The sequence below is a fragment of the Giraffa tippelskirchi genome, chromosome 6 (genome assembly GCF_054371585.1).
Source record: "Giraffa tippelskirchi isolate mGirTip1 chromosome 6, T2T-mGirTip1v1.2.pri, whole genome shotgun sequence".
NCBI lineage: Eukaryota > Metazoa > Chordata > Mammalia > Artiodactyla > Giraffidae > Giraffa > Giraffa tippelskirchi.
The window spans coordinates 5,792,720-5,819,930 of record NC_137280.1 but is presented as its reverse complement, the minus strand read 5'-3'; the positions used below and the strand labels follow the sequence as shown (position 1 = coordinate 5,819,930).

The following is a 27,211-nucleotide window of genomic DNA, read 5'->3' as shown; positions in this document are numbered from 1 at the left end:
TTCAATATTAAAATGGCTACACAAAAATTCACCAATTTTGACGTTTCTTTTTTTAAATGCACACTATGATAGCTGTCAATTACAATCTAACAAAATTATTCCAAATGAAGTTAAAACAACAAGCACTACTAGAGTCATCTTACAGAAAAAACAAACCTACCTTTTGGCCAATCCAAGATATATATATGTATATGTACGGTATAACATTATATATGTGGTATAACATCAAACCAAAGACCTGAGCTTCCCTAGTGGCTCAGTGGTCAAGAAGCTGCCTGCCAGTGCAGGAGACAAAAGTTTGAACCCTGATCTAGGAGGATCCCACATGCTGCAGAGCAGCTAAACTCATGCACTACAAATTTTGGGCTTGTGTTCTAGAGCCTGGGAGCCGCAATGACTGAAGCCCATGCACCCAGAGCTCATGCTCTGCAACAAGAGAGGCCACCTCAGTGAGAAGTCTCTCTACTCACGCACTGCAACCGGAGAGTAGTAGACTCCAAAAACTAAGATCTTTCATCGTTTACATATATAAGAAAAATTTAATCCTTGGGTCACTTAATTCTCAGCTTTTCTGTTTTTATTATGGGGAAAAAGTATATTTCATTGGTCATTTTAAACATATAATACATACGAAATAAATATGGAAGAGCAAATTTTTCTTAAATCTCTCTGAAAGACTCAAGTAATTTCCATGTATGCATTTTGGATAAATTGCCTTAAGAAATCTCATGAAGGAAAAGGAACCTGAATGCCAAGTCTTCATTAATTTGTTGTAGTTTATTTTCTCATTTTAAATACTTATTTTCATATCTAATTTTGTGAAGGTGACTGCAGCCATGAAATTAAAAGACCCTTGCTCCTTGGAAGGAAAGCTATGGCAAAACTAGACAGTGTATGAAAGAGCAGACATCACTTTGCTGACAAAGGTCTGTATAGTCAAAGTTATGGTTTTTCAGTAGTCACACGCAGATGTGAGAGTTAAACCATAAAGAAGGCTGAACGCTGAAGAACTGATGCTTTCAAATTGTGGTGTTGGAGAAGACTCTTAAGAGTCCCTCCCTTGGATTGCAAGGAGATCAAATCAGTCAACCCTAAAGGAAATCAACCCTGAATATTCATTGGAAGGACTGCTGAGGAAGCTGAAGCTCCAATACTTTGGCCACCTGATGCGAAGAGCCACCTCAGTGGAAAGACCTTGATGCTGGGAAAGATTGAAGGCAGAAGGAGAAGGGGGTGGCAGAGGACGAGATGGTTAGATAGCATCACCAAATCAATGGACATGAATTTGAGCAAACTCTGGGAGATAGTGGAGGACAGAGGAACCGACGTGCTGCAGTCCATGGGGTCGCAAAGAGTCAGACACAACTTAGTGACTGAACAGCAGCAACAAACTGTTTTCTAAATGAATGAGCCAAAACCTATACATAGTTCCCCTAAGATGTGCCCCTTCCCAGACCCCTGGTGTTTGCAAAAGGAAACATCCAAGAAATTCAGGGGAGCTTCCCTGATGTCTCAGAGGTAGAGAATCTGCAGGAGAGGCAAGTTCAATCCCTGGGTTGGCAGGATCCCCTGGAGGAGGAAATGACGACACGCTCCAGTATCGTTGCCAGAAACATCTTATGGTCACAGGAGCCTAGTGGGCTACAGTACAAAAGGCCACAGCGAGTCAGAGATGACTGAGCGACTGAGCATACACAGTGTCTAAGAGAAGGCCCAGTAAACATGAGACTAGACAGAGGGAAGTAAGGCAGGACAGCCAGACTGCACCTGGACCAGATGCCTGTCTGGTGAGGTAACGCTGCCTGGAAGGGATTCTCAATCCAGAAAGACGAAGGCTGGTAAAAGTTTTGTAGAACGGATTCTTTGGCAGACCCAGATCTAGATGATTTAATCTCTCTTGTTATGATTCCTCAAGGGTAAGGAGGTGGAATCTATAAATAAATTTTAAAATAAAATATCTGGCCTAGAAAGCAAAAGGAAAATAAGAGTAAAGGAAGTGTTCTGCTCCAAAAGCCTCACATAAAATCTTCTATGTGAAAAAAAAAAGGGTGGGAGGAGCAGCATATGAATTCAACAGTCAAAAGCCTGGTTGAGCTTTTTTAAATAACAATAATAAAAATACTTATATAACTCTTACCATGTACCGGACACTCTTTACATACACATTAGCTCATTTAATCATCCTAATAATTCTTTGAAATGGATAGGACTATTATCTCCATTTAAGGAATGAGAAAACTGAGTAAAAAGAAATTATGTAACCAGTCCAAGGCCACACAGCTGGGAAGTGGCTGAGCCAGGATTAAAACCAGGTGACCTGCCTGACTCCAGGGACAGGAAGGCATAATAAAAATGTAAGCTTTGGAAAAATAAAAAAAAATAAAATAAAGCATAGCCTCCTCTCTTTACCCGAGAAAGGAGGAGTAGAGGGATGTAAGATGTAAATAATTTGTAAATAATTATGTAATAATTTGTAGATAATCATGTAATAATTATGTAAATAATTTACATCAATGAAGATGTAAATAACTATGTAATAATTTGTAAATAATTATGTAATAATTATGTAAATACATCAGTGAAGATGTAAATAATTTGTAATTATGTAATAATTTGTAGATAATCATGTGATAATTATGTAAATATTTTACATCAATGAAGATTTAAATAATTTGTAAATAATTATGTAATAATTTGTAGATAATCATGTAATAATTATGTAAATATCTTACATCAATGAAGATGTAAATAATTTGAAGTGGTTAAGAGGATATGACTTACGATGAGGCAAGGGCCTCTCCCAGTGAAGAAAAGTAGGAGGATAGATAGACACTGATGGATAGGAAAGAAACTAGCTAGTTTTCTAATTTCAAAAATCCAAATTGGGAAAAGGAGTTGACAAGAAAATAGATTTTTAAAAAATTGTATCTTCAAGTATCACATATCTTAGGTATCCTGAGCTTTAAACCAATATCTTTTAGTTCTTTGGGTCGAATATATTTCAACTAGGCATCTCCTAGGCACTGCTAAAGTGCTTATTTCACTCAGGATTTGTGTTTTCAACCATTTGAAGCTTTTTTCTCTTATGACTGCTTTTTGAGTACTAGAAAGGGTCCAGCTAGGGATGAGTTATGTGCGCCTCACACTAAATTGTTTCCTTAAAATATGACATATACATTCTGCCCCTTCAGTCTGGAGAAAGAACCTCCAGGTTTTCAGATATTTTTATCTGTGTGATAAATCAGGTACCTCTGAGAGAAAACAATGGTTTATTACTATACTTTATCCATGGAACAAACATATTCATATTCATTTGAGCGACAGGAAAAGGCAGGCATGATAACCTACCTGTGCTGTGTTCCTCTCGTGTGGCATAATGCATTCAGCTGACCATAATCAATGTTCCCAGATTTTTGCAAGTCTGCAAAATTAAAAAAATCAATTAAAAATGTGAATAATTTTCTGTAACCTTATTAACCAAATTTGCAAATAGAGTTTAATTGCAAACATTCATCATAGTAAAGGAATTCAGTGACTATGAAAATGAGGTATTACCAGTCCTTATTTGATACACAAGCAGAATTGCATAGGGTGATTAAAAAGAGGAAAGAATTTAATGTTTTTCATTTATATCAGATTTAGTCTGGCATATTTTATGTGTTTAATTCCAGTAAATAGAATGTTTATATAATGTCACTTCTCTGGAAGTAAGCCTTTCAGAATCTTTTGTCCTATGCCTTTCGAACGTGAAGTGGTTCCAGAACTCCAGACATGAAAATTCAAAGAAGAGTTTTCTTGAGGTCTCCCTCTCCCTCTTTATCACGCTGTCTGTCTCTGAAACACTAGTCATTTTTGTTCATTCCTATGCAGGGCCCCATCGTTGGCTAGCTCCTCATCAGAGCTCTACAGATCATCTTCCAGAGTCTGGATTCAGTTTGCAATTCCTTCTGAAGTTCAAGTGTAAGCAAATCACACACACTCCCTTACCAGCAGAAAGATAGTAATCATAGGCTGAGAAGGAAACTAATTGTGATTCCCCTTCAGTGCCAAAAAGAACTGCCATCTTTCAAAGGAGATGGAAAGGAAGATAGAGTATTGACAACAACCATCATTACAAAGATGGGCACTCACATAACAGGTCCTCTCCATATCCTGGGAGAATGCATACTGTTGGAAACATTGTAAAATGGAAAGCAGTAATAAATACCGAGGTGCACATTACTCCTTCCCTTAGTGAACAGGTACTGAGAAAAATCAGTGGCCTAATGCATTTCTAACCCTTTGTCAGAAAGTATTCACTGACTGCATCTCAATAAATGTATCCACTTTAATGCCAGGTTACTGAATCATAAAATTTTAAAAATATTTTAAGCCTTTTGTGATATAAAAATGAATCAACAACCGATAACCACTTTCTAAATACAAACTTGAGATTAGTAAAATTTAAACAAAAAACTGGCTGCTACCTATCACATCAATCATCACCATTTAATAAACTTGAAAATTCTAATTATATGTTTTAGGTATCTTCTTACTTAAATTACTCAATTAAAACTTAAGGAAAAATTACCTAATTGCATTTTAGCATTATATGGGATGATTATTTTAAATGAATCAAGTTACAATTAAATTATATCAAAATACTTCCAGTATAGTAATATTTCTGTTATAGGATATTATATAAAATCTTATAGTAGATTTATATACATGCGTTAAGAAAAGACTTACACTAAGAACTGATTTAGTCCATTTTCCTGAGTCTAAACACAGGGTCAGAAATAGCCCTGGGGACTGGTGTGGACATAAAAGGAGGATGGTGCCACAGAGACGTGGGGCAAGGACAAGGTTTGAGAAATTCTGACTTTGAAAGGGGCTTTGAAAAAGTAAATATATTCATCTTTCAGGTAAAGCAAAAATATAAAATCCATAGGACAGATATTATCAGACTATGAATTGCCAGTAAAGAATAGAAAAACTGAAAGTTCTCCTTGCCTGAGGAAGCTGCAGCATCTGAAGGTACAACTTCACACAGGGCTGGGCACAGCCAAGTGAACTCAAAAATCTGGAATAGGCTAGATAGCACTCACAGCCTGGAAGGATACTTTACAATTCACCAGAAACCGTCCACTGATCCTCATTTCCAAGAGGCTTTGGTCACAAAGGTTTTACATAAAGGCCACTGACCAATATATTGGTGGTTTAGTCACTAAGTCGTGTCTGACTGTTGCCACACTGTGGACTGTAGCCTGCCAGGCTCCTCTGTCCATGAAATTCTCCAGGCAAGAGTACTGGAGTACAGTGCCATTTCCTTCTCCAAGGGATCTTCCTGATTCAGGAATCAAACCCAGGTCTCCTGAATTGCAGGCAGATTCTTTACTGACTGAGCTACGAGGGAAGCCTCATTTTCAAGAGGTATTTGTCACAAAGGTTTTACATAAAAGCCATTGAACAATATATTAGATCTTGTCTTTCATGCAGTTTCATTAAAAAGGAAAAAACCAAAAGACTTTACCACAAAATTATAAAGTTGAGTATTTCTGGTGATGAAATTTAATAGAAGGATAAGGCTTAAACAGTATAAAGAGGAATAAGCTTATATTATTTTCTGGTCTTTTTTCTCTTCATAAATATGTCTTATCTGGGCTTTAGGCAGAGATAGAAGAGGCTTAAGCCTATATTGGGGATAAAAATAAAGGATTTTGACCAGAGTAAGTTTGAAAGGAGATTAGTGGCTGATATAAATGAATAGTTATAAAGAATTTTAAACTTGAAATTCATGGTGAAATTAAAAACAATTATCTTTATCTATATCTTTATTGTGCAGAAGGAAATGGCAACCTGCTCCAGTATTCTTGCCTGGAAAATTCCACGAACAGAGGAGCCTGGTGGGGCTGCAGTCCCTGGGGTTGCAGAGTCGGATATGACTGAGCATATATTTAATGAGATTATATATATATATATATATATATATATATATATATATATAGTCCGTTGAATGTAATTGAAATAGAAAAACTAAACTCTCTCCATCTTGTCCAGCTCTTTGCTATCCCACGGACTGTAGCCCACCAGGCTCCTCTGTCCATGGGATTCTCCAGGCAACAATACTAGAGTGGGTAGCCATCCCTTCTCCAGGGGATCTTCCCTACCCAGGGATTGAACCCAGGTCTCCTGCGTTGCCAGCAGATTCTTTACCATCTGAGCCACCAGGGAAGCTCATATATATCTTTACTGATATATATATATATATAAAGCCTACTATATATTGTTGAAATAAAAATAAAAACCAGAGTTTGATCTGAGTGACACATTGATGATCTTTTGTTTACATGTCTTTCTTCAGGGGTAGATATATATTTGCATATTTTTGCACTATGGTGAATTAAGTTTGTTTGTGATGGGTGCTATAAAGATATGTTAAAATATAAAGATACATTTTGTGAGTAATAAGACTAAATTCAACAATACATGAACCGAGAACTTCCAGATGTTCAAGCTGGTTTTAGAAAAGACAGAGGAACCAGAGATCAAATGGCTAACATCTGCTGGATCATCAAAAAAGCAAGAGAGTTCCAGAAAAACATCAGTTTCTGCTTTATTGACTATGACAAAGCCTTTGACTGTGTGGATCACAATAAACTGTGGAAAATTCTGAAAGAGATGGGAATACTAGACCACCTGACCTACCTCTTGAGAAATCTGTATGCAGGTCAGGAAGCAACAGTTAGAACTGGACATGGAACAGCAGACTGGCTCCAAATAAGGAAAGGAGTACATCAAGGCTGTATATTGTCACCCTGCTTATTTAACTTACATGCAGAGTACATCATGAGAAATGCCGGGCTGGATGAAGCACAAGCTGGAATCAAGATTGCCGGGAGAAATATCAATAACCTCAGATATGCAGATGACACCACCCTTATGGCAGAAAGTGAAGAAGAACTAAAGAGCTTCTTGATGAAAGTGAAAGAGGAGAGTGAAAAATTGGCTTAAAGCTCAACATTCAGAAAACTAAGATCATGTCATCCAGTCCCATCACTTCATGGGAAATAAATGGGATAACAGTGGAAACATTGGCAGACTTTATTTTTGAGGGGCTCCAAAATCACTGCAGATGGTTACTGCAGCCATGAACTTAAAAGACGCTTATTTCTTGGAAGGAAAGTTATGATCAACCTAGACAACATTTTAAAAAGCAGAGACATTACTTTGCCAACAAAGGTCTGTCTAGTCAAGGCTATGGTTTTTCCAGTGGTCATGTATGGATGTGAGAGTTGCACTATAAAGAAAGCTGATCACAGAAGAATTGATGCTTTTGAACTGTGGTGTTGGAGAAGACTCTTGAGAGTCCGTTGGACTGCAAGGAGATCCAACCAGTCCATCCTAAAGGAAATCAGTCCTGAGTGTTCATTGGAAGGACTGATGTTGAAGCTGAAACTCCACTACTTTGGCCCCCTGATGCGAAGAGCTGACTCATTGGAAAAGACCCTGATGCTGGGAAAGATTGAAGGTGGGAGGAGAAGGGGACGACAGAGGATGAGATGGTTGGATGGCATCACTGATGTGATAGACATGAGTTTGAGTAATCTCCAGGAATTGGTGATGGGCAGGGAGGCCTGGCATGCTGCGGTTCATGGGGAGGCAAAGAGTCGGACACGACTGAGCGAATGAACTGAACTGAACTGAAGACTAAATTATTTTCCTCCAACAATCTTTCCCTTAAAAGTACAATAGATAAATATCCTTTGCATAAAGCAAAGAGGAAGTAGTATAATAAGTAATGCCTTAACGGTATTGTAAATGCATAACCACTGTTTACTAGGAGACTGCACTCACTGAGTGGCTTATAGGGCAAGATAAAGGAGATGGACAGTGGAGCCAAAGAGAAAATGTGACAACACCATGCGAAAATGTCAGAGTATGCGTGCGTGCCAAGTCACTTCAGTCGCATCTGACTCTTTGCAACTCTATGGACCATAGCCTGACAGGCTCCTCTGTCCATCAGATTCTCCAGGGATGAATACTGGAATGGGTTGCCATTGCCTTCTCCAGGGGATCTTCCCAACCCATGGATCAAATCCCTGTCGCTTATATCTTCTGCCTTGGCAGGCAGGTTTTTTTACCATTAGCACCACCTGAGAAGCCTACAAAACAGACTGCTTCAAAGTAATTAACTGTAGCATACTCTTACTCTAATGATGAACCCAGTGATAAGTAGAAATTTGCTTAATACAGTATTCAGAGTACAAATGGCTAAGTAGCAGTAGTAATAGAAACATTAATAATAAACTTTTAGTAAGAATAGCAATTCTTATACTAATGTGCAGGAGTGAATTCTAGCATAGGACTAAAGTACAGAACAAGGAGTAGGGTGGGAGACAGGAAAATATCTATCATTGACTACAAGCGTAACTAATTCTCTGTATATACTTGGATAGTTGATCCAGTTCTATGTTTCTATTAATAAATAAGTCTAAATTTGTGTAATAATAGAGAATAAATGCAGGAGGAGAAGGGGACGACAGAGGACGAGATGGTTGGATGGCATCACCAACTCACTTGACATGAGTTTGGGTAAACTCCAGGAGTTGGTGATGGACAGGGAGGCCTGGCATGCTGCGGTTCATGGGGTCGCAAAGAGTTGGACACAACTGAGTGACTGAACTGAACTGAACTGAAACACACCTATTGAGAGTGTTAACAGCCTGGGTAGGGAGGCCAGAAGTCCCCAAGTGGCAGGAGGGACTAAACTGCAAGTGGCAGATTATTTTTTCCTTCTTTATGCAAAATTAAAGGAGGTTTCTTTTAATTCCGCGTTGTTATGGTGACATCTGGTTCCACCTGAACTTAACTTTATCACAAATCTTGGGCTAACCAATACAGTTTTCCTCATGGAAATGTCTTTCTTAAGATATGTTAATGAACTATGTATTTGATTGGAAATCTGCCTTTCTTCAATATTCATGTCCATTGTTTTATGGCAGGGATGACTCATCTTGTGCCAATGCTATCTCAAAATGCATGTTGTGGGAGAGGAGCCTGGTATAACTCTCTCAGTTTTGAGGAGTTTCCTTTCTCTAATTAGCAGCTTGCTAATTGGTATATACTGCTGCTGCTGCTGCTAAGTCACTTCAGTCGTGTCTGACTCGGCGCGACCCCGTAGACTGCAGCCCACCAGGCTCCCCCCTCCCTGGGATTCTCCAGGCAAGAACAGTGGAGTGGGTTGCCATTTCCTTCTCCAGTGCATGAAAGTGAAAAATGAAAGTGAAGTCGCTCAGTCGTGTCCGACTCTTCGCGACCCCATGGACTGCAGCCTACCAGGCTCCTCCATCCATGGGATTTTCCAGGCAAGAGTACTGGAGTGGGGTGCCATTGCCTTCTCCGAATTGGTATATAACTCCTTGCTAAAAACTAGCAAAGGGGTGCTCTTTCTGTCTCCTTCTGATGTCTGCCTCAGAAGTTTTCACTATCTCTTTTATACTTTAATAAAACTTTGCTACACAAAAAGCTTTAAGTGATCAAGCCTCGGATTGAATACGTTTCCTCTGGAGGCCATGAATCCAGGCATTGTTCATGGCTCGTAGCAGCAACCTTTCACTATGTCAACACTTAATAGTGTGTTTATTCTCTTCCCTTCAACTAATTGTTATTTTATAAAATCCCCAAGTTAATTCTTCTTCAAATAATATTCAATAAACATAGGCACTTGAAAATTTTCAATTAAATAAACCATTAAAAGGCAAAGTAATAGTGCCCAAGGAAGGGCTTCTAAAAATAAAAGTTGACATACCAACATGGACAATCATACAAGTGGGCCTATGTTGTTCCTGCCCCTTGTCTGAGCAGTTAAGACATTAAAATAAACATGTGTTAACTGAAGAGGGAAAAATGAGGGGAATGTTATACAACAAATTATTGACACAGCTTCTGTTTATATCTTGATGAATGCAATCATCTACATCTTTATTGCCTCAACTCACATTCGCTTTTCCACTCACTAAAATTTATCTTTCACCTTCATTATTTATTAAAAGTTGTCTTTATTAAAAATTATAGGCAATCCTGTAGTTTCTAGCCCAGTAACTTCTTTTCAGTCTTCATCGTACTAACCCCTTTGACATTTGACGCTGGTGAAGTTTCTGCCTGTGAGACCTCTGTGACCCCACGGCTTCCTAGCTTGCCTCTTCCTTATTAGACTGCTCTACAGACTCCCATCTTCCTGCTTTGAGCACGCCGCCGATCCATTCCCAGGGTCCCTGTCTTCTCTTCTCAGTTTAGACCCTCTCCTTGCATGATCTCGTCAGCACTCCCATCCCCACTATCACACATACACTTCAGATCCCCACACCAAACTCTCTAGCCCAGAACTCTAACCTTCACTCTACTGACATTCATGTGAATGTCATCCAGGAAAATCAAACTCAAGACAGCAAAACCTTCAGCGATAATTCCTCTCATACTTCTTTCCCTCAAAAGCCTGACACCCCCTCCGCCCCTGAATTCTCCACCTGGGTTAAAAAAAACCCTGTTACTTTCCATAACTCTGTCATCAACCTTGGGGTCCTATTCTTTGTTTCCCTTTCAGGGCCAGTGTGTTATGAAACCCATCAATTCTGCTTCTTTTGAATGTATTCTAACGTATCTTTCAAACATGGCTTCTCCAATCGCAATGGTGTAGCCGCCAAATATGGCCGCCGTGAAGAAGGGCTGCTCCCGTGCAGGCGACACGTCAGAATCGTGCTTCAGACCCTCTTAGCATCTCATCTGTACTAGTGCAGTAATCTCTCTAGTCTCCCTGACTCCAGTCTCTTCCCTTCCAGCCCGTCCCTCATGCTAGTATCACAGCACTTTCTAAAATTCCAGCGGTAGGGACTTCCCTGGAAGCCCAGGGGTTAAGACCCCACACCTCCACTGGGGGTGGGTTTGATCCCTGGTGAGGGAACGAAGATCCATATGCCACACGGTGCGGCCACAAAAAAGAAAAGAAAAGAAAATTCCAATGGTGGTTGCATAACTTTGTATGGAATACAGTGCCTTTTATAATCATAAATTAACCTCACTGAACTTCATTAAACACCACCACCGTGTTAATCTCCCTTGCCCCTCAGGTTTCAATAACATATTTTCTATCTACTCCATGAACATATTTAGTCTTTTCAATATGATATTCTCTTTGGTTCTTTCTCAACCTAAAAAAAAAAACCTTATCCCTCCATTTAGGTCCACCCCAAAAGTTAACTTGTCTGTGACATTTAAACTTCTCGTTACTAGGAAAAAGCAGTTTTACTAAACCTGAAAATAGTTGCAGTGGAGCAAGCATCATCCTTTGTTAAGATTTTTTCAATTGTACTTAATGTTTCTTTCAATTTATCACTGTCCCCTAAAGGTAGGACCCATTCTTCACTCATATATGAAACACTAGAACTTATCACAATGCTTGAATTTAAATGAATATTGTTTGTTAAATTATTATGGATAAATAAGAACATTGTTCTATATGTCAGACAAGGGTCAGTTGTATGCAAGGAAAATAAATCAAGGAAAACCAATGAAGGCAGGAATAGCTGATGAATATAAAGTTTTGTTTAAACGATGTGGCAAAGAATATCCACCAAAAGCTAATAGATGAACAAATGAAACAACTCTGTCCCTTGTAGGGTATTGTACATGAATAATTTTACCTTCTTTTCTACATGAGATTGAAGATCATGGAAATGTAATTTTTGGCATTAAAAAGCTATTCACCATGGCAAAGAACTCACTAAGTAAAAAGTATACAAAGGAGGAAATATTTTGATCTTCATTAAACTGAGGATTAAGCACATTTCCTTACTATGAACTTTGAAGAAAACCAGCCAAATGATGTGATTTCAATGAACCTTAAAAAAAGCAAGCATATGCATACTTCTCTTGTTTGAGGAAATAAGCAGAGTTCTCCAGGAGAAGGTTGTAGGGTCCTGGAGGATACAGCCGATGAACTCTTACCTGGAACGGGAAATTCTCGAGACTGGACACACTCTCAAGAACCCTAAGCCCATGATATACATGAAATGTAGGACCAAACAAGGATTCCACCTGTACTTATATATTTTTTAAGAGTCAGGTTGTTGTAATGGTAAAATAGAGGGCATATGTTAGGTGACAATCACAGGAGCAGCTGATCTCAGTCATTAAAGAGAAATAGAGAAATCTCTACCAAGAAACCTTTGGAATATGAATTATGACAGCACTAATAGAGACATACAATTTAGGGAAGAGTACAGAACAGAAATGATGAGAAAGTGTTCACAGTTAACATACAAGAAAATTCCATCAGTCTGCTATCCTCGTTCATTTATTTTTCTTGCAAGTAATCCACCTTCAAAAATATAACCATCATTCAATAATACTGATACCTAGGCATAACATACTCTAAGAGAAATTGTGAAAAACACTTAACTTATCAAATGAAAAATAATTTGCATTAGAAGATGTAATAGGCAGGAAATGGGAATAAAGTCCCACCACACACACACACAAACTCTTGATGAAAGAAAAATGACCTATAAGGCATTAAATATAAATAAAACAATAGAAATTTATTACAAATGAACAGGTCATATTCAAGAAAGGAAAGAAAAATAATTATAACAAAATCCACATTAGAAAGAGCAGAAATGTCAATAGAGTATTAAGAAAATACGGTCCTAGGACATAGAGGTTAACATAAACAGAGGGAAAGAGAAGGAGAAAGTAGTAAATGAAGATAGGAGACCCTACATTTGAAAACTATCCCTGAAGAAGGAAATAGTAACAATGGTAAGGCAGGAGTCGGGGAGGAGGGGGGAGTGCTCGAATATATAATACAAGAACATTTTTCTCGTACAAAGACCTAAATCTGAAGAAGTAAATACCATGACCCCGAACGGAAAAGAGAAGGCATAGTTCATGATCTACAAAGAGATTAGATATTTTAGATGCACTAGGTTAGTAACTAAACACTGCTGTTTCAAAGGTAAACAATTATTTTAGCACCCAGCCAAAAGAGGAAGCATCTCCTATTAGAGTCAAAACTCAATTTGGCCTTAGTCTTCTCTGCAGCAAAGTCCTGGCAAACAGTAAGACAATTTTTTTCCCTGATAAGCAGGGAAAAAATGTGACTCATGAGTTTTACTCTCCAATAAATATAAGGGTAACAAATAAAAACTTCAGAGAATATAATGTACCATGAGCTCTCTGAAAAATACAATTTGATAAACATACAACTAAGGCTTAAATGGTATGGACTATACTAATAAAGTGGCTTCCCAGGTAGCATTAGTGGTAAAGAACCTGCCTGCCAATGCAGGAGAAGTAAGAGTTGTGAGTTCGATTCCTGGGTCAGGAAGATCCCCTGGAGGAGGGCATGGCAACCCACTCCAGTATTCTTGCCTGGGGAATCCCATGGACAGAGGAGCCTGGTGGGCTACCATCCATAGCGTCGCAAAGAGTCACTACTGAACCAACTTAGCAAGCACACATTCTAACAAAGAGTAAGTAAATCCTTAAACCTTAACACAAATTTTAGATTCTCCATAGATTCTAGTGGAGACAGTGCAAATAATAATGAGTAACAAATTGGAAGTTTCATCAGAGAAGCAAAAGTATGAAATATATTTGTATAAATTTCCTCACACAACAGATAGTAGTTACAGACTAAAGAATATTTAAAACTAATGGATGTGTACTAATAATATTTGAAGGTATGAATTTAGCCAAAGACTTAGATATTAATATTCACTAGATATTAATAATCAAATTAAGATATAAAGAAAATTTTCTCATTTTGTACTAGATTGTCAATATCCATTGTCTAAAGTTAATGAGTCAAGAAATATAGGTTTAGATACGGAGCCTTACTATTAAATGTTTTCCAAATTAAATGGCATTACAATTTATAAATCAAAAATCTCAGCTTTTGTATTAACAAATTAGCTATATCTCAATTTTAAAAATTGTTTTAAAAAAGCAAATTGGAAAGAAAAACTCAAGAGACAAAATAACTTCCAGAGTAAGTTCTTTTCCTTTTTAACCCCCAAATTAAATGGAAATTGAATCACTGAGGATATAATTATTTTACATAGTTAATGAGATATATTGATCATACATCAAATTTATTCTTAAAGAACATATCAAAACTGAAATTACAAAATATCAAGAAAGTAAAAATAGTGAATGCTTTCATGAACCAATGGGATGTAATTAGTCTTTCTTTGGGAGCCATACACTCCTGTATGTATGTATATTACAATAAAGTAAAAAGAATTAAGCATTTTACCCAAGAAGTTAGAAAAAGAAAACTAAAATAATAAGAGAAATGGAAGAAAGAAAATAGAAAAGTAGAAATTAATATTATAATTTATAATTATAAAACAGGAAAAACTGTTGAAAAGTTAGCAAATTCAAGAGCTGTTTCTTTAAAGGGAAAAAATAAACTACTGACTTATCTAAACAAGGAAAAAAAGTCATAAGTACTCAATGTCAGAAAGATAATTGGGGTGTAATTAACTTGAAAAATCATAAAGATAATGTATTTTTTACAACTACATGCAAAATAATTAAAATTCTGATTTAAAAATGAGTGAGTTTTCAGGAAAATGTACATTCTTAAATTGACCCTAGAAGGGAGAGAAAACCTAGATAAATAATTTGCCTTGAAAGTAGAAAGTAATCTCACAGTTCAGTTTCTCTCTCTCTTACACCCACACCCACACACACACACACACACACACACAAATATATCAAAGCAAGGTGTTATCATAGTGAATTCCATCAAATTTTCATAGGAGAAATAACTCTAATGTTAGTAAAATGTTTCAGAACACAGGAAAAAAAAAACCTTCCAAATTTCTTTGATGAAGCAAGTAAAGCAATGATATCCAAGTGTGATGGCAGGGTGAAAATGAAAAACAGATACTGATCTCATACATAAATAAAAATGAATAAGTTTATTAAGTCCAGAAGCATATTAACATAATCATACCCACAAAAATGTAAGATTATCATATAGTAATTTGAAGAAATTTCAAGTTACAAAGATAAAATTTACAAGTGAACATATTCAAATTCATAACTTCAACAGACGTAGAAGTCGTCAATAAAATTCAATACTGTTTTTTAAATAATTTAAGTCGAGAAAAGGTTCTTCATTTTATGAATATACCAAACCAAAAGACAGCGTCATGTTTAATGTTGAAACACTAGAAGCAACAGCCTAAATGCAGGAACAGGACACACATACTCACTAGTGCTGCACATGTCTGAAGGCACCAAGGAACACGGTTTGATAAAAGAAATATGCAAGTTATAACAACTCGAGAAAAAGAGACAAAAAAGATCACTTAACAGAGATCACCACAACAAATATGACAGTACTAAATGAAAAGGTTTGAAAAACAGTAAGAAATACTAAAATATAACACAGAGACAAGAAGTGAACAAATGCTGTTAGAAAAACGATGCCAGTTTGAGGGTGGGATGATTTGAGAGAATAGCATTGAAATATGTATGTTACCATATGTAAAATCGATGTCCAGATGCAAGTTCAATGCATGAAGCTGGTCACCAAAAGCCGGTGTACTGGGACCACCCTGTATAGGGTGGGGAGGGAGGTGGAGGGGGGTTCAGGTTGTGGCGGACACCTGTACACCTGTGGCCGATTCATGTTGACGTACAGCAAAACCAACACAATATTGCACTTATCTTCCAATTAAAATACATTTTTTAAAAAGAGAAAAATGGTACCATAGACTTAGTTAACACAAGGCTGCCACAAACTTTCATTTTGTAAAACATGCAATATCTACAACACATAATAAAACAACGTATGCCTGTTTAAAAAACAAATGAAAAAAGAGACAAAATTGTTTGATAATATGTCATTATATAAGTAGAAAACAGAATTTCATAGATGGCAAATCCCTTAGGGTAACAATTTAAGTTGCTGATTATGAGTAACTCGATATTCAATAGCTTTTACTTTCCTCTGAACCAATGAGTCCCAAAACTGCTGAGAGAGTAGAGAAAGGTAGACATCAATTCCCGCTGTAGGTGTGGGGTGCTGATAGGGTGTCCCAGTGCACAATACCACGGTGGTGGGCACTCACACGTGGGGTGGGCCTGGGAGGAGTATCAGATGCGAGAGGGGTAAGGAGAACAAAAGTGGAAATGGGAGAGGGTTGAGTGTAGGACCCTCAGTAGGGATGCGGACAGGGGCTGCTGCTGCTCCTGCTAAGTCGCGTCAGTCGTGTCCAAGTCTGTGTGACCCCATAGACGGCAGCCCACCAGTCTCCTCCGTCCCAGGGATTCTTCAGGCAAGAACACTGGAGTGGGTTGCCATTTCCTTCTCCAATGCATGAAAGTGAAAAGGGAAAGTGAAAAAAAAAAGAAAAGGGAAAGTGAAGTCTTTCAGTCGTGTCTGACTCTTCGCGACCCCATGGGCTGCAGCCTACTAGGCTCCTCCATCAATGGGATTTTCCAGGCAAGGGTACTGGAGTGGGGTGCCATTGCCTTCTCCGGAGGAGAGGGGCAGTGGTTTGAAAAACGGGCCACATACAGGGGAACTGGTCAAAGGTGTTTGGATTAATAGGAGCACGGTTTCATACTTGAGAGAAGAGACTTCTAGGAGGAGAAGACCAAAATGACCATAGAGTTGCCTTGGACTTGAACCACTTAGTGTAAACTCACTCAGTGGTTCAATAGAAATAGATTGATATGCAAGCAAAATAGAAACAGAAATATTGATTTATTATTAGAAATAGATTGATATGCAAGCAAAAATAACTGTAAAATCTAATTCCTTAGATCTGTCCACTGAGAGGGCCTGGGAGCAGGAACACTCTAACATCAAGGGACACACATAGTATCCAGATCTTGATTTTTAAATCCAAGTCCACATTAAAATGAACTAGGGCTTTGTGGGAAAATGGTTGGTCTGTGGGCTCAGGTAGGTAAAAGTATAAGATGAGCCTGAAAAATCTTACTGCTCTAGAAAGTAAAGAAACGCTTAACAACCTTGAGAGCACTCCCAGTGGCCAGACTAAACAATTAAACAATTTAGGCATCAAAATATATAACGATAGCAATTCATCAAAACACTTTGAATAAACTGTTGCTGTTATTGTTTAGTCACTAAATCATGTCCCACTCTTTTGTGACACCATGGACTATAGACCGCCAAGCTCCTCTATCCATGGGGTTTCCCAGGCAAGAATACTGGAGTGGGTTGCTGTTTCCTTCTCCAGGGGATCTTCCTGACCCAGGGATCGAACCCACGTCTCGTGCTTGGCAGGTGTATTCTTTATTGCTGAGCCACCAGGGAAGCCCTTTTGAATAAACAAGGAAATCATAATTTTACAATGATTAATTGATTAAATATATGAGAAGAAATAGAATATTTATATACTTTCAAAATACTTTTTGACAAAATACTTATTAATTACAAAATAGGAAAGGGTAAATTTACAGCAAAGCTCTCTGTGTGTACTGCAATCAACTGATTAAAGTGAAATTATGCACCACCCGGTAAGACAGAAGGAGAACACAGAATCACTTCTGTGACATTCCTGCCAAAGATATCTGACTTGAATCTAATCCTAAGGAAATATCAGACAAATCAAACTGAATCATAACCTGCTAATAATGGTTTATAATCTCCCAGCATCAAAGTCATGAAATGCAAGGAAAACTTAGAACCATTCCCAGCTAAAGGAGATCAAAGAGACAAGACAATGAAATGCAATGTGAGACTTTAAATTGAATCCTTTACTTACAGAAGATTATAAGAACAATTGGCTAAATTTGAATACGGTCCAAAGATTAGATTACAGTAATTTATCTCTGTTAAGTTCCTGGTTGTGATGAATGTACCCTGATTACAATAAGAGAATGTCCTTGTTTTTAAGAAATACATACTAAAATATTTAAGGATGATGGAGTGTCAAATGGCTCTGGGAATATATATTTCTTTATGTTGAATTTACAGCATTTCTGTAAAATTGTGGCTTCAATTTTTTATTTTATTTTTTTAATTCAATAGCTTCTTTGTAAGACTTTTATAGTTAGAAAACACAATGAGAAGAAGATCTTTATAATAAACAGGAAAAAATTAAATGCCCAAGAGTAAGTTTTATTGAGTGTCATCAATGGACACCAGCGTAACTTGGAAGTAGAAAGGTTGAATAAAGATACCAGTTCCTCAGTAGAAAACTCAATACCATAAAGATGTCTGTTCTCCTTAAGATAATTTTAAATTTAGCACATTTTTTCCAGTTAAAATACCAAAATGTTTATTTGTTGAAGAAGCCCAGATAGTTCTAAAGTTCACAAAGGAAAATAAAAACGGAATAGCCAGAAAAATGTCTTTTAAGAAAGAGTAATCAGTAAAGATTAATCTTACCAGGTACTGAAATATAAGGCTTCAAAATTATAACTGTTCAACATGAATGCATAAATAGATGAGAGAAAACAGGAGATTAGCGTCAAAAGTAAATAATATACTCCAGATATAGATCCAGAATACCTGAAAAATGTAGTATTTAATCAAAACTGACATTGTAGATTAGTAGATAAGAATTACTCAACAAATGGTGTTAGAACAGTTGGTTGGTCACTTGGAAAAATATTATGTTGTAGCCTTACATCACTACTCTAAAGTAAATGTATTCAAAATTATATTTAGATGCACCAAATATTTAACAAGTTTAGCACTGAAAAATAAAACTATACAAACACTAAGAGAAAGCATGGAGGAAAGATGTTTAAATCTTGATATGAAAAATGACATTCTAAGCAAGAATCAATAACAGAGGGCAAAACTACACAAACATTCTAAAATCTTTGTTGGACACAAAAATCATAAAGACAAAAGAAAAATGCAAACTGAGAAAAACATTTGTAAAGCACAAACTGAAGGGCTCATTTCTTTTATAAATAAAGAGTTGTTTTAAATAAAAGGAAAAACAAACCTCAGTGAATGGGTAAGGGATATAAACAACTGTTCACATAAATACAAATTGCCAAAAATATATGAAAAGATTCTAAACCTCGCTATTTAAGAAAAATAAACTTAAAGAGCAGTTAAACTTGTTTTCAATTAATTTATTGACAAATATTTGTTTTATAATACATGATATCAGTAGAAATGCTGTAAAATAAAAGTTTGCATGCACTGATGGTAGGACTAGAAATTAGCACAGCCTCTTCGGAAGACAGTATCAGTAGTTATCAAAATTTAAAATGCACACATCCTTTGGCCTTGCAGATCTATTGAACCATTTGCTTACCAACTTTAAAAGATACATGCAAAACGTTTATTTGATTTTAACAGCAAAACTTGCTAGAAACAAATTCCTACCGTATTAGTTAGGATCCAGTAGCCAGGAAACAGAAGCCATAACAGTATTTTTAATGGAAAAAATAATACAAAGCAATGTTACGTATTAAAGAAATGAAAAGACAATAAAAGGAAGATCAAATACCATGCAGAAAGCATCTACCACCAATATTTCTGCTGATGAAGCAAAGGAAAGAGGTTTAATTACTAAAACTTCGAAGCTGGATCAATGGCCCTGCAAAGCTGAAACATGGCCCTCTGAGGACAGGGCCTAAGCAGCTGGCACTGGATTTTTGAAGGGAAGTGTTGGGGCTGTTCCTGAGAATGTTGGGAAAACTGCAAACAGAATTAATTGCTGCTGCTGGAACAAACAGACAGACACTGCCTGGGTGAAAAACACATTTCTGGAGAGATACAAGAAGGAGCAACAAACTAAAAACAGAAATCAGAAGAACAAACACTTTCCTTAGCTTTCCTCGCGCCTTCCAATCCCCATCTAACACTGCTGTTGACAGAGCCTGACAGGAGGCAACCTGTCTTCTCGGGAAAACCCGGTTTGCAGAGTCCGAGCCCCAATTTCATAAAGCAGAATACAGAAGGGTGGAATAGAAGATGAGACACAGCAACTTAAACATCCTTCAGTAGCCTTTTGATGTATTCAAACACATATAAACATGAATATGCTTGGAAAACTCCGAGACAAAATATTTTTTATGATACTTCTGAGGATAAGATCAGGAGGAAATGGCAACCCACTCCAGTACTCTTGCCTGGAAAATCCCATGGACAGAGGAGCCTGATAGGCTGCAGTCCGTGGGTTCGCTAAGGGTCGGACACGACTAAGCGACTTCCCTTTCACTTTTCACTTTCATGCACTGGAGAAGGAAATGGCAACCCACTCCAGTATTCTTGCCTGGAGAATCCCAGGGACGGCGGAGCCTGGTGGGCTGCCGTCTATGGGGTCGCACAGAGTCGGACACGACTGAAGCGACTTAGCAGTAGCAGTAGCATGGGTTGGGAGGAAGACTCACTCAACTGGTAATATTCTCCTGATTCTGTGTGTGTGTTCAGTTATGTCTGATGCTTTGCAACCCCATGGACTGTAGCCTGCCAGGCTCCTCTGTCCGTAGAGTTTTCCAGGCAAGAATACTGGAGTGGGGATCTTCCTCCTTAGAGATAGAATCTTAGGCCTCTTAGGTCTCCTGCATTAGCAGGCAGGTAACACTATATGGCACTCCACTCCAGTACTCTTGCCTGGAAAATCCCATGGACGGAGGAGCCTGGTAGGCTGCAGTCCATGGGGTCGCTAAGAGTCGGACACGACTGAGCGACTCCACTTTCACTTTTCCCTTTCATGCACTGGAGAAGGAAATGGCAACCCACTCCAGTATTCTTGCCTGGAGAATCCCAGGGACGGCGGAGCCTGGTGGGCTGCCGTCTATGGGGTCGCACAGAGTCGGACACGACTGACGCGACTTAGCAGCAGCAGCAGCAGCAACACTAGCATGACCTGGCGTGTGTCTGATGCACTTGCTATTCATGTAATGATTTGTGAAAGAGCACTGCTAAACTCCCACAAATTGAGATTTATTCATTCTTCTGCCAATTTACTAAACACTTGAATGCTAAGCATTAGACAAACAAATTTTTCTCAGCACCAGGGTCTTTTCAAATAATCAGTTCTTCACATCAGGTGGCCAAAGGATTGGAGTTTCAGCTCCAATGTCAGTCCTTCCAAAGAATATTCAGGACTGATTTCCTTTAGGATGGACTCGTTGGATCTCCTTGCAGTCCAAAGGACTCTCAAGAGTCTTCTCTGACACCACAGTTCAAAAGCATCAATTCTTTGGTGCTCAGCTTTCTTTTTGGTCCAACACTTACATCCATACATGACTACTGGAAAAACCATAGCTTTGACTAGATGGACATTTACTGGCAAAGTAATGTCTCTGCTTTTTAATATGCTGTCTAGGTTGATCATAGCTTTTCTTCCAAGGAGCAAGTGTCTTTTAATTACATGGCTGCAGTCATCCTCTGCAGTAATTTTTGAGCCCCCAAAAATAAAGTCTGTCTGTGTTTCCATTGTTTCACTATTTATTTGCCATGAAGTGATCGGACCAGATACCACGATCTTTGTTTTTTGAATGCTGAGTTTTAAGCCAGCTTTTTCACGCTCCTCTTTCACTTTCAAGAGGCTCTTTATTTCCTCTTCATATGAGGCTTTTGAGTCAGGACTACTTTGCACCTGCCCTTTGTGACTCTCACTACCTTGAACCTGGGGGCCAAAGAGAACTCTGTGGGCTGCTGCCTTGGTAGCTGTGACAACTGCTTCCACAAAAGGGAAACACCTGATTCTGCCCTTCTGGGAGGTTGTGATTCTATCCTATAACCTTCTGAGCACAGTTGCCAAATAGGGTTACATGAATGTTTACTCGGACCTAGAAAGCTCTCTCATCCTCCTGAGAAGTGTTGCAGGTAGGTTTAAAGAACATCAGTCAAATCATTTTAGCTGCATTTTACCCTGTATCAAGTGTAAAGTCTAGGACATGAGAGACAGATTTAAGCTCAGTCATGAAAAGTTTAAATACCAGATTGAGGGAAATGAATTGTAATCTTAAGTTTTGGAGGAGAGTAGGGCCCTGATAATTTTTGAGCAGAGAGTTAATATGATCTAATATGATCCTTTTAATATGTTAATATGATCCTTTTTTAAATCATCATATCACAAAGAAAATGTGGTCCACAATGTATGTTGGGAGGAAGGTGATAAAGGATACAGATGGCTGGAGGGGTGATACCAGAGGACTAACGCAGGAGCTACTGCCGACCGCCTGCCGGGAGCAGAGCAGTAGCCTGAGGCTGAGGGGTGACCTAGAGTGACCTCTAGAGAGATCTGACTTGTGATGAGCTGCAATTTACTTCAAGGTCTCCTGCCTGAACACCGCAGTCATGATTAAGCTCAAGTTTAAGCTGCCGTGCAGGAGACCTGGGTTCAATCCCTGGTCCGGAAGATCCCATGGAGAAGAGAAAGGCTGTCCACTCATGTGTTCTTGCCTGGAGAATTCCATGGACAGAGGAACCTGGTGGGCTGGAGTCCATGGGGTTGCAAAGAGTCGGACACACTGAGTGACTAACACTTTCACTTTTTTTCACTTAAATTGCGGTAACTTAATTTCTAAAGGCCATTCAAGATTTTCCAACACAAAGTACAAGCACATTGAGAACCAAAGTAAAAACTCTACTTTTTCAATAAAATATTCATCCTTTCTGCTCTGGGACTTACAGAAAAATTTAAGTGACTTTTAAACTGAAACAAAGTAGAGAAAACAACTTTCCAGTATTTCTTTCCCTAAACTATCTGATGTTATTTTCCATTAGGACTATGATTGATTACACTCACACGGAGACACACACAATAACTCAACCACTTTTTCCATCTTTTATCCCTTCTTGGAATATCCATTCTCATCTTTTTTCAGCTCTGTTTTTCAACCTTGCTTTCTTTACACATTAGAGTCTGCTTCTCCACAGACAAGCCCCAACCCCCGCCCCCGCCCTTTTTCTTACTTGCAATCCTAGGATTTGAATGGTGTAGAACTTTAAAATGGAGTAATATTCCCCCTTACAGATAAATATACATTCTGAGGGTCTTTTAATCTTTTGCCATGGGAGAAATAACAACTCTCAAAATACAGGAAATGCCGTTGAAGAGTTAGTAATAATGACACCATTTTTTTCATTTGCCCTTAAGATGAAAAAGAGCAAAGGAAAGCATTCATTTAAGAATAGTATCTTGTTCCTAAATTCCTTCAAGTGTCTCTGATCTTATCTTGAATGCTTTTTTCCTTCTACATCTCCATATGTTGGAACAAGCAAAATGTATCCACTAATATCTTGTGAACCTGAAAGCCATTTATTACTCGGAAAGCAAACAAACAAACACTTTTGTTAAAGCGAAGAAATTATCAGATAAACCAATACAAAATGCAAAGCACGCTTTTGAAATTGCCCTTTCTCAGAAGGATAAACCTAATAAGTATGAATAAAATAAAGGTATAACTTATCAACACAAACAAAGGTAGCTAACTGGACCACACTAATTATAGGTGTAAAATAGTTTCCTCCAGCCAAATGCTAAAGGAGAGCTCTCTGTCTCCTTAAAAAAAAAAATTTAAAACAATTTTCTTCCTTTTGTCTCTTCAGAAAATCAACTGCTAATAATAAGGGATCTAATGTGTCCCTAGATTAGATGCTATTTCACATAGGTGGTAAAACTACTGCAGATTTAGCTAACTTGTAAGATTTTTTAAATAAAACTTATCCAGCATAAAAAGTGGCATGACATTTTTGCTTTTGAGAACAATTATCTCATCTCTTTCCTGGGTTATGAAGAATCCAGAGATACAAGTCAAAGAGATTGTAGAAGCCTTGAAAGTTTTAAAGAAAATATTTGTAAGTGACTCAAGAAGCTTAACTACTGGAGTGTTTGTGAGTCTGAATTTCAGAGCCAAGGAGATAGCACAGGGACGGGGGAGAGGGTGTTTAAAGATGTGTGATACATTCTCTTCCTTAAATCAAGAGGGTCAAGGTAGGTGGCAAAATTCAAACAAATGCATCACCATCATTTAAGTGGTAAACTGTGTGAGGGACTTCAGGGTAGTGGGCAAGGAGAAAGCCAAAGTGGGGCTGACTTTGTTGCTGGTTTATGAGTAGAGGAAATTCATAACAAGGATAATACTGTGAATAATCTCTACCACTTGACAACTATGTGAACATGAGTATGAAACCTAAGCCTCCCTGTCCCTAACTGTAAAATATAACATGTGTTGGTTTTGTGTTGCCACTGTAACAAATTACCACCAACCTACTGGCTTAAAGCAACACAACTTTGTTATCTTACAGTTCTCTAAGTCAGAAGTCTGAAACAGGTCTCACTAAGCTAAAATCATATTGTCAGCAGGACTGCATTCCTTCTGCAAACTCTAGAGAAGGATCCATTTCTTTTGCAGCTTCTAGGGGCCACTCGAATTCCTTGGCTTACCGACTCCTTCCTTATTCCAAGTCAGCCATAGCCAATCCAGCCTTTCTCATCCTGTATTTGCCACACAAGTTTCCCTTTTCTACTTATAAGGACCCTTCAGATTATGATGGGCTCACCAGATATTCTAGAACACTGTCCCGTCTCAAAGTCAGCTGATTAACAGCCTCAATTTCATCTGTAATCTTAAGTCCACTTGCCAAGTAACATGGCATATTCATAGTTCAAGGGATTAGGACATGGACATCTTTGAGGGCCATTATTCTGCTTACCACAGAGCTCAAGGGTTCTTGTAGAAAATAAATGAAATAACAATATAACGTGCAAAATGTTTACACACTGCCTATAGAAAGCCCTCAATAAATGTTATTCACACATGAAATTTATAGAGAAGGTAGACGTGACTCACTAAACATAACCTAGCTAACCTGATCCTAAGTAAACCGGAATGTATATAATGCCTAGACTTTCTTTAAGGTCCTTAACTGCACCTTCCTATTTACGTCTGTAGCGTTTTGAATAAATCCCTTTTACATCTCCTTTGGGTTGAAAGCATCCTCACACACGCTTTCATGAGATCATCGCTTCAGCAGAGTTTAATTGGGGAAATTGCTGACTTGTTAGAGTTAGCACAAAGACACAGCTACTGAGCAAGCCGGACACGTATCTAAAGAGAAGTCACACACAGAACTTGAAGCAGGAAACTCTAAAGGGACAATCGGGAGCTCCGTGCCTTTCCATTATGTTCTATTCAGTTCTGAGATCTAAATTGCTGCTGATTTTTCATCTTTTAATCACTTCACACAAGTTAAGTGTCCTTGGGAGACGCTACAGAGAGTAGCACATATCTCATCCCATTGATTCGAAATTAATTTGTTCTTTTAACTCCCAGCTATTGTAGATCCTAGGCTGCTAAAAAAGAAACCATCTTAGAGTAACTTTTTTCTGTACAGTAGAGACTGCTGCTTTTTGACAAAATTACATTTGACATTTATTTTCACTGACATTGAAATATGATTTTGACTACATATAAGAATTTTTGCTCAATAATAATAAAAAGATATAGAAGTAACTTACATAGGAGTAAATTTGATTTAACATAAGACCTTCATTTAATAATGTTCAAGGCTTAAGTAGAGCCTTTCAAATGGTATCAAGTGCTGCCTGTGACATCTTTTCCCTGGTGACTATGTTCATTAATTTAAAATATATATATACATAGAAGTTAATTCTCAGAGGAAGATAAAAGAACAGATGGGTTAGCTTTTTCAAATCAATACTAGAAATTTGCCCAGTAAATATTAAAATAATAAGATAAATGCATTATTGAAGTTGAAAAGGTCACTATTACTGCTGGTATCTAAAATTTATTTTAAATCTCAGCTATCACTGGGACTATTACATATTATTAGTCAGTGTATTGGTGATCAAATAATAGATCTATGAATTTGCTGACTATGAAGAGAGATCTAGATCTTGAAAAAAATATTCTGGTTTAGTCTGACTATATAAAATAAGAAAACACTGTAAATTATATAAACTTCAAAATGTTTAACTCAAAATTTATAATTCCTTTAATATTGTAAACCAAAGACTACAAAATTAAAATAAAATGGGAATAAACTTCAGAGCAAGAAAAATGGGAATTATGTCTTTTTTCCCTTGAAAATTTTAAAAAGGAATTCTCCTAGTAAAAATTATGCATAAATTAACTCACGAAGAACAGGCTGTAAAACTAACTCTCAGAAGACACCTGGAGACCTGTCAGAAACAAGGGCCTTGTTCACTGGTAAGACAAACGGCCTCTCTAAGCCTTCGTGTTTTTTTGTTTGTTTATTTTTAAACTATTTGTTATTTGAAGCTCTGGGAGCTCATAAAAATGCTCATTTTACTAACTACTGGAAACCTAGAGAATGAAATGCTTTCAGGACACAGCAGAATGGGCACATCTGTGTTCTTTCCAGTCCACTGTGCTGTCAGTAAGGCTCCCAGGCTGCCTACCGACCCTGAAATGCCCCATTTCTTTTCTCTGGGGTAAGTACCACTGAAAAAAATGGTAGGTTCTGCAGGGTTTCCCCACTCACTTGGAATACTGCGAAGTGGAGGAGGAGGCACATTGCTTACAGCTATCATATGAGATAAAATGGCTGCTGGAAGAGAAGGCATAGGCATCTTGATGGCGCAGAGGCAGCCGACCAGAGGCTTCTTAGGAGGCAAATGACTACTCCTCTCCTTGAGGCATCACAAAGCAGAACCCTTAAGGAATGCCCTGATAGGTAGAGCACTATGGAATCTTCAAGTTCACAGTTCTATGTGTGTATATGTATTCCAAGAGTGAAACCTTCACCAGGAACAGTGATATTTTAGTGCAATGGAAGTTATGAAGGAGGCTTTGTAAGCTATCCGTTCAGTTCAGTTCAGTCACTCAGGCATGTCTGACTCTTTGCGACCCCATGGACTATAGCACACCAAGCCTCCCTGTCCATCATCAACTCCCAGAGTTTTCTCAAACTCACATCCATTGAGTTGGTGATGCCATCCAACATCTCATCCTCTGTCGTCCCCTTCTTCTCCCGCCTTCAATCTTTCACACCATCAGGCTCTTTTCCAATGAGTCTGTTCTTCACATCAGGTTGCCAAAGTATTAGAGTTCCAGACTCAGCATCAGTCCTTCCAATGAATAGTCAGGATTGATTTCCTGAATGGATGGAGTGGTTGGGTCTCCTTGCAGTCCAAGAGGGTCTCAAGGGTCTTCGCCAACACCACGGTTCAAAAGCATCAATTCTTTGGCACTCAGCTTTCTTCAGAGTCCAACTCTCACA

The 27,211-nt window shown here is 38.0% G+C and overlaps 1 protein-coding gene across 9 annotated transcripts in view; it reads right to left on the bottom strand.

Annotated features, from left to right (window-relative positions):
- CNBD1 (cyclic nucleotide binding domain containing 1) overlaps positions 1-26,612 on the bottom strand; it is a 441,461-nt gene extending 414,849 nt beyond the window's left edge. For all 9 annotated transcript variants that reach the window (XR_014055766.1, XM_081496826.1, XM_081496830.1 and 6 more), the window contains exons 1-2: positions 26,474-26,612; positions 3,349-3,421 (exon numbers count right to left, since the gene is read on the bottom strand). Coding sequence is in view for 8 of the 9 variants with exons in the window: in XM_081496826.1 (XP_081352952.1) it covers positions 3,349-3,421; positions 26,474-26,561 (161 nt within the window). In the remaining variant the exon portion in view is untranslated. The remainder of the gene's footprint in view (positions 1-3,348; positions 3,422-26,473) is intronic.
- Positions 26,613-27,211: the final 599 nt, after the last annotated feature.